Genomic DNA, 17,725 nt, shown 5'->3' with positions numbered 1-17,725 from the left:
ATTCTGCCTCGTGGTCTCAGCATGGCTCCTCTCTTCTGTCCTGTGATCTCAAAGCTACAGCCTCTGGTGTCTCTGCCCCCTCGGCCACTTCAGACGACAGTTCTTTCTTGGTGGTCACCAGATTCTCAATCTCCACTCCTGGGATGGCTCACTCTTACAAACCCAGAATGACCAATCCCCTCTTTCAGTGTTTCACACACCTACTTGTCTGGTCCCACTGAATCATGGCTTTGCATTGGGCTGCTAACCACCAGGTCAAGAGTTCAAAACCACCAGTCGTTCCACAAAGAAAGATGAAATTGTCTACTCCTGTAAACAGTTATAGTCTCAGAAACCCACGGGGCAGTTCTGCCCTGTCCTGCAGGTCGCTATGGCAGTGAGAGTTGTTGTTGTTATTTTTCAGTATACCCAATCATGTGGTGGGAGTTACAAAGACATGAATAGAAGCTCCATGCCGACTAATTTCACTTCACCACACCTAGTCTCTGATTTTCCTCAGAAAGTCTTCAAAAGGAAGCGTAGATGGTTGTGTCAGTGTAAGTGCTGGGCTTCCCAAACCTACTGAAGAGATCTTTTAAGAAACTGCTTTGTAAAATACACTCTTACCCAACCAGAAAGAGCCCCTGCGGTGCAGTGGATACTACTAAACACTAACCAGAATATTGCCAGTTAGAACCTACCTACAGCTCTGAGGGAGTGAGGGGTTTTGCAGCCTCGGAAACCCTGTAGGCCAGTTGCCCTGTGCCCCGCCCAGTCTCTATGAGTTGGACTGGGCTCAGTGGCAGTGAGTTATCTCGCCAGAAAGATGAGAAAGAAGGAAGGGCAGGCTGACCAACAGAGAGGAGGAAGGAGAGAGGGGAGGGAAAAGGCTGAAAACTGGATAGGGCCTTCTGGCTTCTGCCATCTCACGGGGAAGCCAGGAGGGGGTGGGAGCGGTGCCTGGAGAATGACCTCCCACCTCTTTTCGGAAATCTCCCTGAGAGGCAGTGCTGCCTAGGAAGAAGGGGGTGTTTAGGATCCAGGAGACCCATGTTTGAACCCAAGATTTAGGATCCCTAACAGCTATGGAACTTCAAATGGGGCACTTAACCTCTCTGATGGTCCTTCCTGGGATGCCAAAGAAATGGAGGACACAATTGAAACCTCCTGGGTCAGTGGATTATTGTGAGGATTCGGTGGGAGGACATCTAGCAGGGGGTCCTGGCAGAGGCAACTCCCCAAAGCGGGCTTTTTCTTCCCGCAGCTTCCAGGCTCCTGGCCCAGCTCCCAACCTCCTCCAGCCCTCCGTAAAATGCAAAGTAGCAGGAGAGAAAGAAAGGCATTTCTCCCCTTTGACTGGTATAAAAAAAACTTGCAGCGAAGTCAGCTCAGCAATAGGTTACTGAATATAGAATAACTCCTTCCCAGATAAATGCTGTACTGAGCGGCCCTGGCAAGCGCCGTAATTCAGAAGCTGACAGCACTTGGAAACTGCCCTTCGGCAGAAACCCATTGTAAACAAGCTGTCAAGCTTAAGGAGAATATGCTGCGAAAATGTCGTAGATAAACAAACAGGGCGTCAGTCCAAGCCTGCTCCTCAGAGGAGCCATGCCTGCAAGGGCCTTGATGGGTGCTCTGAAGAGGGACCCGCACGCACGCCCGGCGCCTCAAAGTGCTGCCTTCTGAAAGCTGCGACCAGAAACACACACATCCAGTCAGGGCTCCAGGAAGGCCAGCCCTCAGCCATGTCCACTCGGAGAGCGCAGGGGGAAAGGGCCCAGAAACGTCCCCATTCACAGGACAGACAAAAAACACAGAGCTAAAGGAGCAGGAGGAACTTACCCAGAAGGCCATTTGTCTGAGTAAGAGGATTGGCACTGTGGGTGGGTGGGGTGGGTGGGGTGGGTCACAGGCGTCAAGGGCTGCTGCCCAGGCCCAAAGCAGAACTCAGGCTAAATCATGACTGGAAATAAAAAAACGATCCAGTGCCTGAAGCCCCACGGGCGGATCATGTAAAGTCTTGGTATGAAGGGGAATCCCTCCGAGAGGATTCTCTCCCAACATGGTTTGGTTCTCCTGGCTTAGGCACCTCCTGCATAGCCGTCTGAGAGCATTCAGTGTGGTAAGTTTGTGAGTGTGGGGTTTCTCCAGGCTCCGCTTATAACTGCTACCGCCCCCTTCCCTAGCTGTCAGGCCACTTCTGACTCAGGTAGCCCCATGTGCTAAAGAGTAGAACTGCTCCCTAGGGCCTTCGAAGCTGTGACCTTTGAGGGGCGGGATTGCCAGGCCTTTCTTTTGAGGTGCCTCTGGGAGTTTCAAGGTCCCTGGGTGGCACAAATAGTTTGGCCACAGCTATTACCCTACAAATTGGCAGCTCAAATCCACCCAGTGGCAACATGCAGAAAGGCCTGACAATCTTTGCAGCCACCAAATAACCCCTCTACAGAGCTCAGTTCTACTCTGTCACATGTAGGGGTCGCCTGAGTCAGAACGGATTCCATGGCCCAAGGCTTGGCTGGTTCCCAGCCTTCTCCTGAGGTGCCGTCAGAGGTGAGTGCGCTGTGTTCACTTCTGGGCAGGCTCCTTTCAAAGCCGGCTCCCCTGGTACTGTCGACTCCAGAGAGAAAGGGCAGAGTAAAAAGGCATGCTGAGAAGGTTGCTGTCTTGCAGGGACTCGATGGCGAACCTTCGCACCGCCTCAGTCACCCCTGACGGGGGGAAGGGGTTTCTGGCCCTGCTGAGGCCACTTGTGACTGGAATGCTTTGCCCACGACAACCAAAACCAAACCAAACCCATTGCCATTGAGTTGATGCCAACTCGTAGCGACCCACCCGATAGCAGGCCTGCACCTTTGGGCTTCTGGGGCTGTCAGTCTTTACAGGAGCAGACAGCCTTGCCTTTCTCCCAGGAGCAACTCGTGGGAGTGAGCAATCGACCTTGTGGTGAGCAGTCCGATGCTTACCAGCGCTCCCTCTTTGCCCATGATAGGATTTTAATAATAATTATCCTGCAGGTGAATAAGTGAGTGGACTACAGGAACCCCACCTCGTAATGTGCTGTATTTTACAAACTAGTGGCCCTGGGCCTTTGCTTCCTCCTCTCCCCTCAAAATGTCAGAAATTGCTAAGTAACAGAATGAAGTTTCCAGCATTTCTCTTGCTTCTTGGTTTACTAGCATTATTTGTGCGTGTGTGTTTTTCGGCTTGGCTGCCTTGCTTCTCTGAACCAAACGTCCTTTTGTTCTTTTACGTTCTCCTGGGCGAGGGAGTGTCTTGGGGACTCAACTCCTGGTGCTCGAGCAGGTATTAAAACCCTGCAGCCCTCTCTGCATTAGTGCTCAGTGCTCGAATTTTTCTCCCACGAGGCATCATCTTATTGATTGAGCCCGCCTGCAGACTGTGAGTGGATGACAACTGTTAAACAAGGTTAATGCATAATAGGCTTTCATTCATTTACCCAAACAAGTGGGCTGGTTTCTTTTATTGCCCAGCCAAGGGGCTGAGCCATTGACTCTCTGTGTTCCTTAGCCCAGTGCTTTCAGCCCTGGCTGTGCTGGCCAATCTCCTAGGGATCTTGTTAAAATGCAGACTCTCATTCGGTAGGTCTGAGGTGGAGCCCCAGATTCTGAAATTCTAACAAGCTCCCAGGTGACCAAGGCCGCTGTTGGTCTCTGGGCCACACTGAGTAGCAAGGTCTTAAAGAAAATAGTCCAGCCTCTTTCCTTCCACCCCCATCCCCTTCCCAGCTCCTACCTATTTAAGCCTGGGCACCACCAACCCCCCACATTCATTTTCATACCTGACACATGAAAAATAAGATGCCAAGAAAACGGACATGAGTGCCAGGCACTGTGCCGAGCGCCTCACAGGCAGGAGCTCAGACCCCTGCGCCACGTTTTACAATCTCAGAACCCGAAGCCTGGAGGCAGCATCCCACCCTTGCATGTGTACCTGCCTCTGAACCTGGTGCTGTTGGGTAAATGATAGACTGTGAACCACAGCGACAGAGGTTCAAACTTACCAGCCCATCCTTGGGGGAGAGTTGAGGCTCTCTGCTGCTGTAAAGATTTACAGCCTCAATACCCTATCTTGGGTCACCTGGCCCTGGAGCTGCAGCCTCCTGTCTCCTCTATAAAGTTGCCCCAAGTGGGCAATACAGCCCCCAGGGAACACTGGAACAGATGGGGAGGCTGCAAAAGCAGATGCCTACACTTTATTCCGGATTGTGGGCTGTAGTACAAAAGCCGCTTGCCAAGGGGGCACTGAGTAAATGCGTTTCCGAAAAGAGGGCAGTAGGCCAAATGAGTTTGGGAACCTGAGCTGTAGAACAAGAGGCTCCATCGCCTACGGTTGCTCGCCACCTACTTGTGACACCAAGTGCGCACAGCTCTTTAACCTTCTGGCCACAAGGACGCTTTTATGCTAATGGTTTTCTTGGCACATGATTCTCACATCATACAATTTCATAGTCAATCACATCAAGAAGATCTGTGCAATCGCACCACAATCAATCTCAGAACACCTTCTTCTCTCTTGCTGTTGTTAGCACCCCCATTTCGCCCAAAAGTCCCCTGCTGTGGTCCTAAGTAATTATTAATCCAGTTGTTGTCGCTATAGATTCACCTGTCTAAAACACCTACAAGAAATAACAACAACAAAACAGCAATGACAAAACAGAGGAAAATCTCAATAGAAAATAAAGCAGAAAATATGAAAAACTGAAACAACTTTAAAATAGGTCCAAAGGGAAATCAGATGATAAGATGTTATATTTAACCTAACTGCATTATCCTTAATTGACTGGACTGTAATCAGGGAGGATACACTGAAGTCTTAATCCAGCTGGATTCTGGGCTTCCCCTGCATATGGTTTCTAGGCTTCCCCTGTCATCCATAGCCTTCTGCAAACCAAGTATTCAGATTTTAAGCTCTAATACCATTTCCTCCTTCGGATTTAGATTTAAGTATTATGATCTTTAGCTCACACCGGCCTGGTGTACATGTGGACTTACTTGACACCTCACTTAAATGGCCACTTGTTTTAAGACAAGCCTTTAAGATGCCAGATGAGATTCTTTCTGATAGGCGGGCACACCATCTGGTTTCTTCACCATTCTTTGCCGTAGCACCCGTAGTTCGGTGCTTTATCATTGAGGGAGCGTGTGGAGAAGGGCCGTGCCTTAAGAACTAAGTGCAAGCCCAAAAGGGACACGGGGGCTCTTGCTTTGAAAATCAGCTTTCCTATAACATTGCCAGACCCCAGATGCCTTGAATTTCCAACGACCTCCATCAGCACTTGTCTGTGTTCTACCCCTTTTTCCTGTGCTGGGCTCTGAACAGTTGTCTATCCACTTTACCTTGCTTACATTTATGAGCAGGGCAGAATACATAGGAAAGAATCAATTTTTTAAAAAAATTTAAACTCGACTTTGGCATATTTGAGGCCTTTTAGAAAAAAGGCACATCTGTGTGAGTTTAAAAACTTATGTTTTCATACTCAGATCTCACTGGCACTCAGCCTCTGGCATCTGCTTTATCTGATTTCTAGCTTTAGAAATTGGAGTGAGTGGTCTTGAATTTCCTGATCTTGCCATGTGGTTAACAAAGACTTCTGATCACCTCTACTTCTCGAAGCGCTGAGCTCAGCCCAATTTCTGAGCCCACGCCCCACCCTATCCTGGGTGTGATACAACCACCCCCCCCCCCCACCTCTGTGAAAAAGCAGCCCAGAATCGGGGTACTATGTCAGCCCGAGCATTTAGATAGTCATCTGGGTGCACAAAATGAAACTTCTTCCCGTGTTTAAAGGCTTCAAAAGCATCCGCTCTCATTGCCTGCACAAGTCCATCAGGGCAAGTGTGGGTCTCCTTCTCTATAAGCAACCACAGGCAGAACTTCCTGCATCCAGTAGCTACACAAGAAGCAGATGCTTTTAGGGCGGAGTTAAAGCCAGGGGGCTAAGGGGTGGCCTGCCCATACGATCGTGTATTCTATACGAGGGGTTGAGTTTAAAGCAGTGTGGCATCCTGAAAGCGTACTAAGTGTAATCATTCACCCTTCTCTGCTGAACGACATGCCAAGTGCCAGGCACACAAGGACGGAGGCAGAGGAACAAGTGCACTGACGCGTGTGCCCACCAGGACGCGCTGAGAGGAGCTCCGGGAGGCAGTGCCTCTCCCAGACTGTGACCCAAGAAGCCTGTGGGGGGAGCTGGTGCCCCTTATCGTCCCGGGTCTGCTGTAGCAAAGTACCACAAACTTGACATCTTAAAATCTGACAGTCTGGAAGGTAGATGTCCAAGCTCCCCGGTCAGCCAGGCTCTGCTCTCACCAAAGACTATGCAGTAGGGCCCTGGCCTTGGCTCCGTGACTCCAGTCTCTGCCTCCGTCTTCATGTGGCCTTCTTCTCATGTGGCCTTCTAAGGCCACCAGGCATTGGACTAGGGCCCATCCTAATCCAGACTCACCGCATCGTAATTCGATGACATCTACAACGACCCTATTGCCAAATAAGGGCCCAGTCACAGGTCCTGGAACTTTTTACAGGGCACAATTCAACTCATAACAGCGCCCATATCGAATCTTCTTGCCTGCAGCCTCAGAATTCTAGAGCTAGAGGCGATCAGGAGGGACTCAGAGGGGCCACCATGTTCGCATCTGTCCAGTGTGAGTGAGGTCCCCTAAGTCACAGTGTGCAGGCTGCATGAGTGTTCAGGAATCCTCCTGCTTTTCAGAGAAGAATCTGGGCCCAGAAAGGCACGCTGCCTAGAGCTGGTGCTGTGTCTGCCTGACCACAGCCAGCCACCCCCCACCCCCCCACCCCCGCCCAAAGCTGAGGCTCCAGGCCTGGTAACCCACCGACTTGCAAAGACAGGCAAATTTAGAAAGCTCCTCATCTCCAATCGGTAGCTTGTTTTTGTTTTCATTTTAAACTGAGTGTGAGGAGAAACAAAGGCTGTCCCCCAGGTGAGCCCTGCCCCTGAACACCCATGGGTGCTCTGGTTGCGGGCTAATGTCCCAGCAATAGGGCTCCTCCTCCGCTCCTGCCAGCAGTTTTCCCCTGGGGGCTCTTACCCTCTGCTTGGGTGCCTCCAACCGTGTAAATAGCTGGGTTTATTTCTTGAATCGATGGCCAACCTCTGCTGAACTGAAACCACCTCTTGTTTTTTCTCCACCCCCCATCCCCTTGTCCCTCCCACCCCAGGTGTCATTTAGGTACCACTGTCGATTGTACAACGAATGGCGTCGGACCAATCAGAGGGTGATTCTCCTCATTCCAAAGTCTGTCAGCGTACCTTCTAACCAGCAGTCCTTGCTGGGCCTCCACTCTGTCAAGAGGAACTCAAAGGAGACCATTGTTTGATGCTTGTGTGGGTGGGTGGTTGATTAGTTGTTTGGGGTCTGAAAGTTTCTGCACTGGGGCCATGCACTGAGCCACCCCCTAAACCCTTCCTTCCGCCTGTGGGTCTGAGAACAGCCAACGCCTCAAGTTGGTCCATTGCCCCGAGCAACGAGCTCGGCCAGAAGAAAGCAAATGCTGTTTCCCTTCAGATCCTGGATGCTGCAGTCGTATGAGATTGGCTCAGCTGCCAAACCTGTTAATTTAGCAGATACGGTATGGAATTTTCTCAACACCTCTTGAACGTATGAGGAAGGTGGTCCTACTAAGGATGCAATTCTTCCTTTTTTATTACTATTTCAAGATATATATGTATATTAAACTTAGACGATCATCAAAATCAAAAAGCCAACATAAACACCGGTTTCTTGGTTTGGATGGGTTTCGGTTTGGGCTAGCTCATCTGTTTTTGGTTTCTTCTGTATATTCTTTGGGGGCAGTTTGATCGCTTGTGTGGTCTTTCTCATCTCTCTCTCGTCTATCTGTCAAGAGACAGCACACCGACTTCAGAACAAGTCATGATCAGAAGGATGGTTTGCACTCAACCTCAGTTAATTATTCCGTTTGTAAAGGGAAAAAAGTCGCGGCAAGTCTCCACTCAGTGAGCTGTTCACTTCAATACCATTAAAGAGGGAGGGGAGATTTATGGCGAGAAGCAGGCTCCTGTCACCTTGTTTAGTACTGGCAGCTGAGAAAAGCTATTTTCTAATAATAAATATACCGTGTGTGAAAGACAAACCCCACTGATTGCAATACTCTTTTTTTAAATCATAAGACCTGCAAAGTTTCCCAAAGTAGCTTGGAAAATGAGACAGAGCAGGGGGAGAAACAAGAAAAAGCGAAGAGGTCGGCATTTCACACACACACCCCCACCCCTGTCTCCTTCCCAACATGTCTTAATTCTGCATTGGTAATGAATTGGTGGATCATTAGACATTTCTAGGAACTCTGGACCTGATTTGCATATCAATTAGCATTCCCATCCCTCTCTTGAGTTTCTAGCTTGACAGGTAGATGTGGCAACGGGAAAAAAAACAACCCAGCCCGTCCTGCAGCAGTGCTCTCAGTCTCAGACCCCTCTGTCTGGTTTTCCAAAAAAAAAAGGCAGAGCGGGTGGACAGCCCCACACAGTGCCCATCCTCCCACCCCCACCCCATTCCCCCCTCCCCCCACCCCGCAACGAGCCAAGTCTGTCCTCGGCTGACATAGAGTTTTTTCCTAAGGGCTCCAAGGCCCCCGGGTAAGGATGGCCATCGGGGCCCTGCATCGTGCACCTGAGGAGTAGAGTCCTTCCCTTGGTTTGGCACTCGGGGCTCCCGGCCGTCTGCCCACCCACCCACCCACCCACTGCCAGGAGCGCCAGAGCACAACTTCGGGGAAATGCATAAAATATAGATTTCGAGAACATAACCCGCATGTCAACTATCATGCCAGCATCTGCCTCCTCCTCCCCCAGCAGGCGCTCGGCTGGTGCCCAGAGCAGGCGACAAGGCCAGTACCCAGGTGGGTCTGGGTCGGCAGGAGGATGGCACTGCGGCCCGGGTGCCCTTGGTCGGCCAAGCCCTGCACTGGGCGCCGCCCGGGGGGAGCACAGCTGTATGTGCCTCCCCACACAACCCCGACGTGCTTTATGGCTTGTGACAATAGATTTCCTCCTCGACACTTCAATTCCAGGAATCCAGAGCCCGGCCCCTTCTGTTTACCAGGCCCTGCTCACCCCTCAGGGCTGTCATTAACTGTGCCACCATCAACCGCTTCTTAATTGACCTTTTTAAAATGCTGGACACCACTGGCAGCACACAGCTGTCACACATTAAATTCCCAGAGCAAGGCGCCCAATTCAGTAGCTAGTGAACTGCAGCCCTGCAATATCCTTGAGAAATGACGTCCACCAGCCTCGGTCTCTGAGCTTTCCGGTTAGGTGGTGACACCTCTCGATTCAGGAGATGTCTGGACCCTTTCTCGTCTCCAAGGGTTGCCTGATCGCTTCCTGTTAAGGGACAGCTGCAGAGACGTCCCTGCTTGCTTTAATCATGAAGTGAGTATATGACGCTAAAGGGCAGGGCATCCTCAGCACTGTCCTGCCTCTTCTCAGCCTTATTTGCATCCCTGCCTGGGAAATGGAGCAGAGGCCAGACAACGGGAGCAGGCAGCATGGAGAGTGGTGAGCAGGGCACCCAGAATAACATCTGAGCCTCCCTTAGCCAGGCCACTAGCTCAGGACCTCCTTGGGATAGACTCGGGTCTCCACCAGCACCAAGGGCCAGCTGAGGTCTGAGCAGTGTTCAGGATTCTCCTCCCCTAAAGGATTCCCCTGCGGTGTAGTGGTTACGCATTGGACTGTGACCTGCAAGGTCGGCAGTGTGAAACCACTCTCTGCTCCTCGAGAGAAAGACGGGGCTTTCTACTCCCATAAAGAGTTACCATCTGGGACACTCATAGGGGCAGTTCTGCCCTGTCCTTGTAGGGTCACTGAGTCAGAATCGGTTCGATGCCAGAAAGCTGATTTCTCTTAACCTCTTGCTTTCTTAACCCTGAAGCCCTTAAAGGAAGAGTGGCCAGGACTGCTGCCTATGCACAAGGACACTCCTGAGGGCAAGGGGCAGGCAGGAGCGGAGCTCCAGTCGCCAACCCCCACTCCACTGTTGCCTGGCAGAGAAGACCCTCTGGGTTAGCAGTGGCTGTGCCAGCTTGCACCCACTGTTTGCTTCTTTGTGAGATGAAGACTGAAGCTAGAGCGGTGGTGGGGTGGATAAAGGATCTTGGGGGCTCGCTGCTCCCCTTGCCACCCAGTCCTCTCGTCCTTGCTTCTTGCAAGGACCCCATCCTAGCACCGTAAGGATGGGGTATGGTGTGTGTGACAAATGTGTGAATTAACAAAGACCTGTGTACTCTTGCCTGTCCTGCATGTGTATGTGTGTGTCTGTGTGTCCGTCCTCCAAGCCCCAGTGTGTTTCTGCCCGTTCTTATTCAGGAGAAGGACAGAGCACACCGAACCCATTTGCACAAATTCTATAGCTCCTCGGAGAACTGAGCAGAAGCGCAGATGAGCTGTAAAATCCAATTAAGGAAAAATAAATGGCATGATTTGGAAGCTACTTTTATTTGTCTTTCATATTTGTCCTGGTCTTGTTGAGCTCCTGGGCCCGGCATAGGCCATCACGTTCAGCTGGGCTGTAGCTACCATGAATTCTTTTCGGTGCAAAGAACTCATCTGGGGACGTGGAGAGCCAAAGGAGAAAACAGACACGAAGCAGCACCCTGGCCAGCCCAGCACATAGGCGTGCAGCACAGCCAGCAGGCTCCACTCTCCTCTGAGGCTCTCTTTGTTCCCTTCTTGGCACTGCCCTCTGCTCGGGGATCCTGGCCTGTCCTGGCCTTCCCTGACACAGCACAGACACTAGGTCTTCAGCCTACCAGCACGAGGGACTGTCCCAAAGCACAAGGAACCTGGGGAGGAAAGACACCTAAGAAATGAAATTGGTACCTGCTTCCTTTTCCCTGTAATCCAGAGTGTGCCTGTAGATCGCAGACACACACCGTGTGGCCCCCGGTGACAAGGGCAGAGGTGTGATTCTGATGAGACCGGCCGGCAGGTGGGGGCGGGGCTGGGACTGTGATGGGCCTGGCGTGGTGCCCACCTTCCTGGCCATGCACCTAGGCATTGACTGTGGGAAGCCTGATGCTGGCAGAGCCTGGAATCATGAGAACTTGACACTCGTGTTAGTGATCCCTGGGCAACTGCAAACTGTCTCCAAGATGTGACAGTTCTGCAGAAAGACACGGGCCACTGTGTTCCACCAGCCACAAACGTCTCAGTGTCTATGAGCTGGCATTGGGACCTACTGCCTCTCCCTCGCTGTTTCCGTTCTCCTGGGGGTGACTCTAGCTCTTTTCTCCCCAATGCAAAAACAAAACAGAAAACCAGTTATGTCTGGGTTTGAACCCTCACTCAATTACAGACCATCCGGTGCCATTCCATAGAGTTTTCACTCTGGGAAGCAGATCACCAGGCCTTTCTTACGAGTCTCACTGAGTCTGGAAGCTCCACTGAAACCTGTGTAGCCTCATAGCAAAGCCAGGCCTCCACTGACAGCTGGGTGGTGGCTGCACATAAAGTGCACTGGCCAGGAATCAACCAACGTCTTCCACACTGCTACTGAAGAAACCGCAGTGTTTCTTTGCCTGGGTAAAACAGAGTTGACACCCACCCCAAACATCCCTTATCGGACTTGAACAAGAGAAAATGTATCAAGGGCTTAGCTCCCAATATTCCATGAATAAGCCCACTGTTGCTTATGTCTGGGTATTTTGCCCTCGCCTGGGTTTTGACAACCAATTTTGGCAAATGATTTGATCCATAAACAAGTGGCTTCAACTCTCTTTTGAAAAGAAGAGTCATTTTAAATAACCAACCAATATTTGCTGAGCACTCTGGGAGTTCAAAGGACTTTAGAGAACCTGCTGGAGCCTAGTGGGCCTAACCTACGCCAAGATCTCCACTGTCCCTGCTTAGCGAGGCTGGTGGCTGCGTGAGACGTTGTTGCAGGTGAGACATGCTAGTTCCGGATCCGGCGCTGCAGGGGAAATAGGAACAGCACAGTCTGTGTGCACAGGAACAAGAAGCTCGTGAGTCACTGAGCTCAGACATCCAGCACCTCCGGGAAGCTCTTCACTCTGTGCACACAGATGACGTCGTCCAGAGGGAGAGGCAGTTCCGGGAGCCCTGCTTCACTGGGGACAGACTGCATCAAGGAAATGAATAGATGAGCCCCCTCCAAGAAAGAAACACAGAAACAAAACCCATTACTCTCGAGTTGATTCCATCTCAGGGTGAGCCCTGACGCTACGGAGCAGAACCCTGAGTTCCGAAAGATAGTGGTGGCGGTGTGGGGATGCGTTGGGCTGCTAACTGCAAAGTCAGCAGTTCAAAACCACCAGCAGCTCTGCAGGAGAAAGATGAGACTTTCTACTGCTGTAAAGTTACAGTCTCAGGAACCCACAGGGGCAGATCTACCCTGTCCTGTAAGGCTGCTATGAGTCGGCATTGCCTCACTCAAACTTGTGAGTTTGAGTTTTTGGAGGCACCTTTCACAGCACTTCCAACCGCTGACCTGCCAGTTGACCAAACCCCCAGAGCACAGTCACTGAGTCGCTCCTTAGATCATTTCCAAGGCTCTGTGAATCCGATCGGAGCAGACAGCCTCATCTTTCTCCCATGAAGGGGCTGGCGGATTTGATCTACCAAAGTTGGGGCTGGCGGTTCAGTACTCAACAGTGCCACCAGGGCTCCTTCTTCAGCTCACAATGGGCACAAATCATTGCACCACGCACGGAGGGAGGCTCTACAGGCCCTACCAGAGGTTCCGTGTTCGTTCATGTGGACGCCGGGTGCAGAGAATTGGGTTAGGCATACTCCTCAGTTGACGCCACGGTTTCGGTTTCTGTCGGTCTGTGTAGGTCTGACCAGATCCAGCAGCCTGTATCTAATGGCAGGCTCTTCCTCATGTAATCCTCATCACAGCCTTATGAGACACCCCTCGTTATTAAGCCCCAGCTTTCTGTTGTCTGTTGCTGCACAGATCGCCCAAAAACACAGTAATCTCAACAAGCTCTTGATGGTATGAATGCAGTGCAGTGACAGTGGTCTCTCCATGGGGCCTGTCCCCCTGTCCGGCACGTCCGCGCCAGCCCCTCTCTTTCCACTCAACCAGGATGGAAGGAGCTTCTGGTCTGCTTAACGTCTGACCTTTAGATGGGAGGTGTCACCGCATTCTGTTCATCAACACGGTCGCCGACCCACCTCTTGAGACATGGAGCCATCTTGGAGACGAGCTACCAGTGGAGAAACTTAACTGGAGAGCTTGGATTCATCCTCCAACATAGTAAAGCTGGTAGGGGGCAGAGGTGGGATTCAAACCAGCGAGCAGGCTCTGGCGTCCACGCTCTGAGCCACTGAGTTAGCCACTGAGTTAGCAATGCTGCCTAACTACAGCTTACTCCTTTTCACTCCTAACCTCCGCCTCATCTCCTGCCACCTACTCTACAAAGCAAGCCCCAGACCACTGTCAAGTCAATGCCAACTCAGAGTGGCCTTATAGGACAGAGGAGAATTGCCCTGGGGTTTCTGAGACCATAACTGTTCACAGGAGTAGAAGACCTCATCTTCCTCCCTCAGAGCTGCTGGTGGTTTCGAACTGCTGATCTTGTGTTTAGCAGGCCAGCACGTAACCACTGCGCCACCAGGTCTTCCCCATCCTCGATTGGGTTGTCTATATAAACCGAATATGGATATATTTTTGTAAAACATGTTGTTTCATGAGTATATTCTTAATTTACATAAAAGGTACCACATTTTAGCAGACACTACTAGCCCACATCCCAACCAAACCCACTGCTGCAGGGGTTCCAAGGCTGTAAATCTGTATGAAAGCAGACTGCCTCAGCCTCATCTTTGCCTGCAGAACAGCTGGAGGGTTAGAACCACTGACCTTTCAGGTAGCAGCCTGAAGCTTAGCCCATGGCACCAGTAGGGCTCCACGGGTGTTACTGTAAATCTCACTATTTTTCCTCATTTGAGAGATCTCCATCTTACTGCCTGGGTTTTTGACTCACTGTTTCTGGTGGCTGCTTGAGGTCCATTTTATTTTCACATTCCCCAATGGAGCGCCAGTGGCACAGTGGTTAGAGTTGGGTTGCTACCTTCAAGGCCAGTTGTTCAAAATCACCAACTGCCCCTCAGGAGAAGGACAGGGCTTTCTGCTCCTGCAAAGAGAGTCACAATGTGGGAAACTCACAGGGGCAATTCTACCCTGCCCTAAGGGTCACTGTGAGTCGGCCTTGACACGATCACAGTGAGTTTGGTTTGGTTTTCAAGTAACCTCTAACTCGACCCCACCTAGAATCGAGTAGACATCCTCTTAGATGGCCCCTTAGGGCTTTGCTGGGGTCCCTTGGGATTCGTAGCCATCAACGAAAATGCTGGGCTAGAGGATGTAGACACTATGTCATTGTCTTCGTATTGTTATCTGGAAGGACTAGGTACAGCCCACTTCAGACATCCAAAGAGTCCTGGAGGGGCAGTGGGTTACTCACTGGGCTGCAGTTTGGGGTTTGGATATGCGCTACAGGTGCTCAAAAAAAAATAAAGCAACCTCATTTGTGTCAGAATGAAACTATGTCCCAAAGCATTTCCATTGCTATTTTTTTACAAGAAGATCTCCAGGCCTTTCTTCTGAGTCATCTCTAGAGAGACTACATCTCTGGGGTTTGTTTGTTTGTTTGTTTATTGTAACACATTTGCTTGCTAGTTGTAAGTAAGGAAAAATACTTAAGGATAAGTTACACAAAGGATAAATGAATTTATCTAGAAGTTTGATATAGGGTGATCTGTGATATACTTCTTTTTTTAACAGTTTTATTGACAGTTTATCCATATCACATATGATTTAATAGTTCAACCATTCGAGAAGAATTGTACAATCTTTACCACAATCAATTTGAGAACACTTTCTTTTTCCCATCACTCATTGTTACTCATGCAATTTCTTTTTTCAATTTTGGCAAAAATGTCCACAACAAAACATTCTCCCATTCAACAACTTCTCCAGCTATAACTCAATGCTATTGCTTACACTCTTTCTGTTGTACAGCCATTACTGATATTGCTCTCCAAATTGTTCCACCACCATTAAAATGAACTCAATGCCCCTAAGCAAGAACTACTCTCCTTCACCCATGCTCACCATGGACCGAGTTTGGTTTCTTTCTTCCTTTTAGCAGTTTTCTTGAGAAAATATTCACATCACACATACTTCCACAGTTAATTTTTTAAAGAGTTGTGTATATATCATCACAATCAGTTCTAATGTTGCCATCCTCCCTCCTGCATTCATTGGTTGCTCTGAAATTCCCCTCCGGCACACCTCCACCTCAGTAAACCATTGCATCAGTATTGTCTCTGCATCCACTCCTGTGCTTCTTAAACTGGGAAACCCAATGGAAACAGTAAAAAACAAAACAGACAGGATAAAATAACAACAATAATAATATAAAGATAAAAATAAAGAATAAAAAAAGACCACCAATAATATTTTAAAAGTCAGAGGAGATATTTCTGTGTTGGAACAATCAAGTAATATTTGAGCATAGAGCAAACTCAGGTTGGGTCAAGAGAGGTCAACTGACCAAGTGTCATATAATACCATGGTTCAATCCACCATAATCAAGTTTACAATAATCTCTGTCTGACAGTAAAACTGTCTGAGTCCCTCACCTGTGACCACAGGAGATCTGCCAGAGGCTTAATCTGACTTGATATTCTGCAGATGGACTTTGGGCTCCCGCTGTCTTCCATAACTTTCTACAAATTGAGTGTTCACAATTTAAGCTCTGATACTTTTCCCTTCATTATATTTGGATTTTGTTATTGTCATATTTGGATCCCACAGGCTGGCGTGCTTCTTCCATGTAGACTTACGCAGTTGACTCCTCACTTAGATGGCTGCTTGCTTGAATACAAGCCTTTAAGACCCCAGACACTATTCCCATTGATAGCTAGGCACCATCTGCTTTCTTCACCACACTTTGCTGTAGCACCCATATCTTCTGCAGTGATCTCTTCGTGGAGGCAAGTATTGAGCAGGGCCATGTTATAAGAACTAACAGCTCTTGAATTGGGGCTAGAGTGAAGTGGGAGCTCAAATCCAACTGTACACCTTTGGTTTACTTCAGCAGTTTTTTTTATCATCTTATTGGGGGCTCATACAACTCTTATCTATTTTCTTTTTATTCTTTGTATTGGGGGCTCATACAACTCATCACAATCCATACATCCATCCATTGTGTCGAGCACATTTGTACATTTGTTGCCATCATCATTCTCAAAACATTTGCTTTCTACTTGAGCCCTTGATATCAACTCCACATTTCCTCCCCCTCCGTCTTCCCCTCCCCCTCACGAACCCTTGATAATTTATAAATTATTATTACTTTTTCATGTCTTACACTGTCCGATGTTTCCCTTCACCCACTTTTCTGTTGTCCATCAGCAGTCATATTATGACAGAACTCAGAACCAACGAGAACAACAAGAAAAAACAAAAAAGAAAAAACTTGGTTCATCATCCCCTTAGGGTATAAGGCAATTGTAATAATAACATCAATAATTTAATCAGTGACAGAATTTAAGGTAATGTTAATAGGAGTAGTTTATGTGAGTACAGTCCAACTGTCAGCTGCAGTCCGTGAGTTGTTGCTTTGTACAGATTAATTTCCTAAGTGATTGGCCTCTGCTTACATTGAGCACAGGTGTTGGTGGTAGGGGAAAGTCTCTGTGCCACTTCTTACAAGGGCAGATCCTTGCCTCTCAGATTAATACCTGTCATATTAATGCAAGGGGAGCATTGAGGTACTAAATATCTGGTGGTTCTGGGTCCCCTTTCATTGCATATCCACTAAGCCAGGGAATCCCACCCAAGTCCAACGACCACCATTTCCACAGCCTTGGGGTGGCTTCCTCTCCCATCAGGGTTTTTAGTCCTAAGTCCAAGGGTTCCAGGTAGTTTTGACTTAAGACTCAGTTTGCTCATTCAGGCTTACACCCCGAGTCCTTCTGGTGTGGCTCTCCTTGGTGGGTGCCATATTCCCAGCAAGGCCAGTGTCCAAGGTCATCACAGTGCCCAGTCCACAGCATGGTTCACCGGAGGCCGGGAAGAAACATATTCAAAGTGTCTACCAGAAACATGGAACTGAGTTTATTCTCCCGTTAGGTTCCTGGCAATTGTAGTTGAACATCCCTTCCTGAGGTGAGCTTGCTCCTCCCCACTTCCCTACCATGCTCATCAGCAGAAGTATCGGTACCTGCCCTGAAACGCAGGTGTCCCCTCCCCCGGTGTTAACTTGAGTTTCCCCGCGTTCCTGCCAAGGGCCTGTAGATTGTCGCAGCCCTGTCCCCCTGCTCTACGGCGCCAGGTCCTCCTTTCCGGTTAATCAGCAAGCACTGTGGCCCCACACAGTGACTCCTTTCCACACCTACCTGCTAGCTAGGTGCTCGTTTTAGGCAGCCTCATGGTATAAATTTGTGTCTTCTTGCTTATTTCTGCTTAACTTTACATCCTTCTCATTCTACAGAGTTGAGCTTATTTTGGTTTATTTTATTAATTCTTAGTCATGCAGATTTTCCTTGGACATTTTCCCACTGGGCTCCCTATCCTCTCCTCTTGAGTTTCCCCGGTGAGTTTAATGCACTGCAAATTCTGTCATTTATTCTACACTCTCCTCCCCAGCCCCCAACTGTTTAATTGTCTATGGTGCAGTTTGTTGAACAGAAATCTTTATTTCTGACACT

The 17,725-nt window shown here is 49.3% G+C and overlaps 1 protein-coding gene across 7 annotated transcripts in view; it reads left to right on the top strand.

Moving 5' to 3' along the window:
- The window catches only part of MARCHF3 (membrane associated ring-CH-type finger 3), a 168,129-nt gene extending 160,014 nt beyond the window's left edge, over nt 1-8,115 (top strand). For all 7 annotated transcript variants that reach the window (XM_075541480.1, XM_075541477.1, XM_075541479.1 and 4 more), the window contains one exon: nt 7,183-8,115. In XM_075541480.1, the coding sequence (XP_075397595.1) occupies nt 7,183-7,341 (159 nt within the window). In that variant the 3' untranslated portion in view covers nt 7,342-8,115. The remainder of the gene's footprint in view (nt 1-7,182) is intronic.
- Nucleotides 8,116-17,725: the final 9,610 nt, after the last annotated feature.

The sequence above is a fragment of the Tenrec ecaudatus genome, chromosome 2, assembly GCF_050624435.1.
Source record: "Tenrec ecaudatus isolate mTenEca1 chromosome 2, mTenEca1.hap1, whole genome shotgun sequence".
NCBI lineage: Eukaryota > Metazoa > Chordata > Mammalia > Afrosoricida > Tenrecidae > Tenrec > Tenrec ecaudatus.
This window is presented reverse-complemented; position numbering and strand designations above follow the sequence as displayed.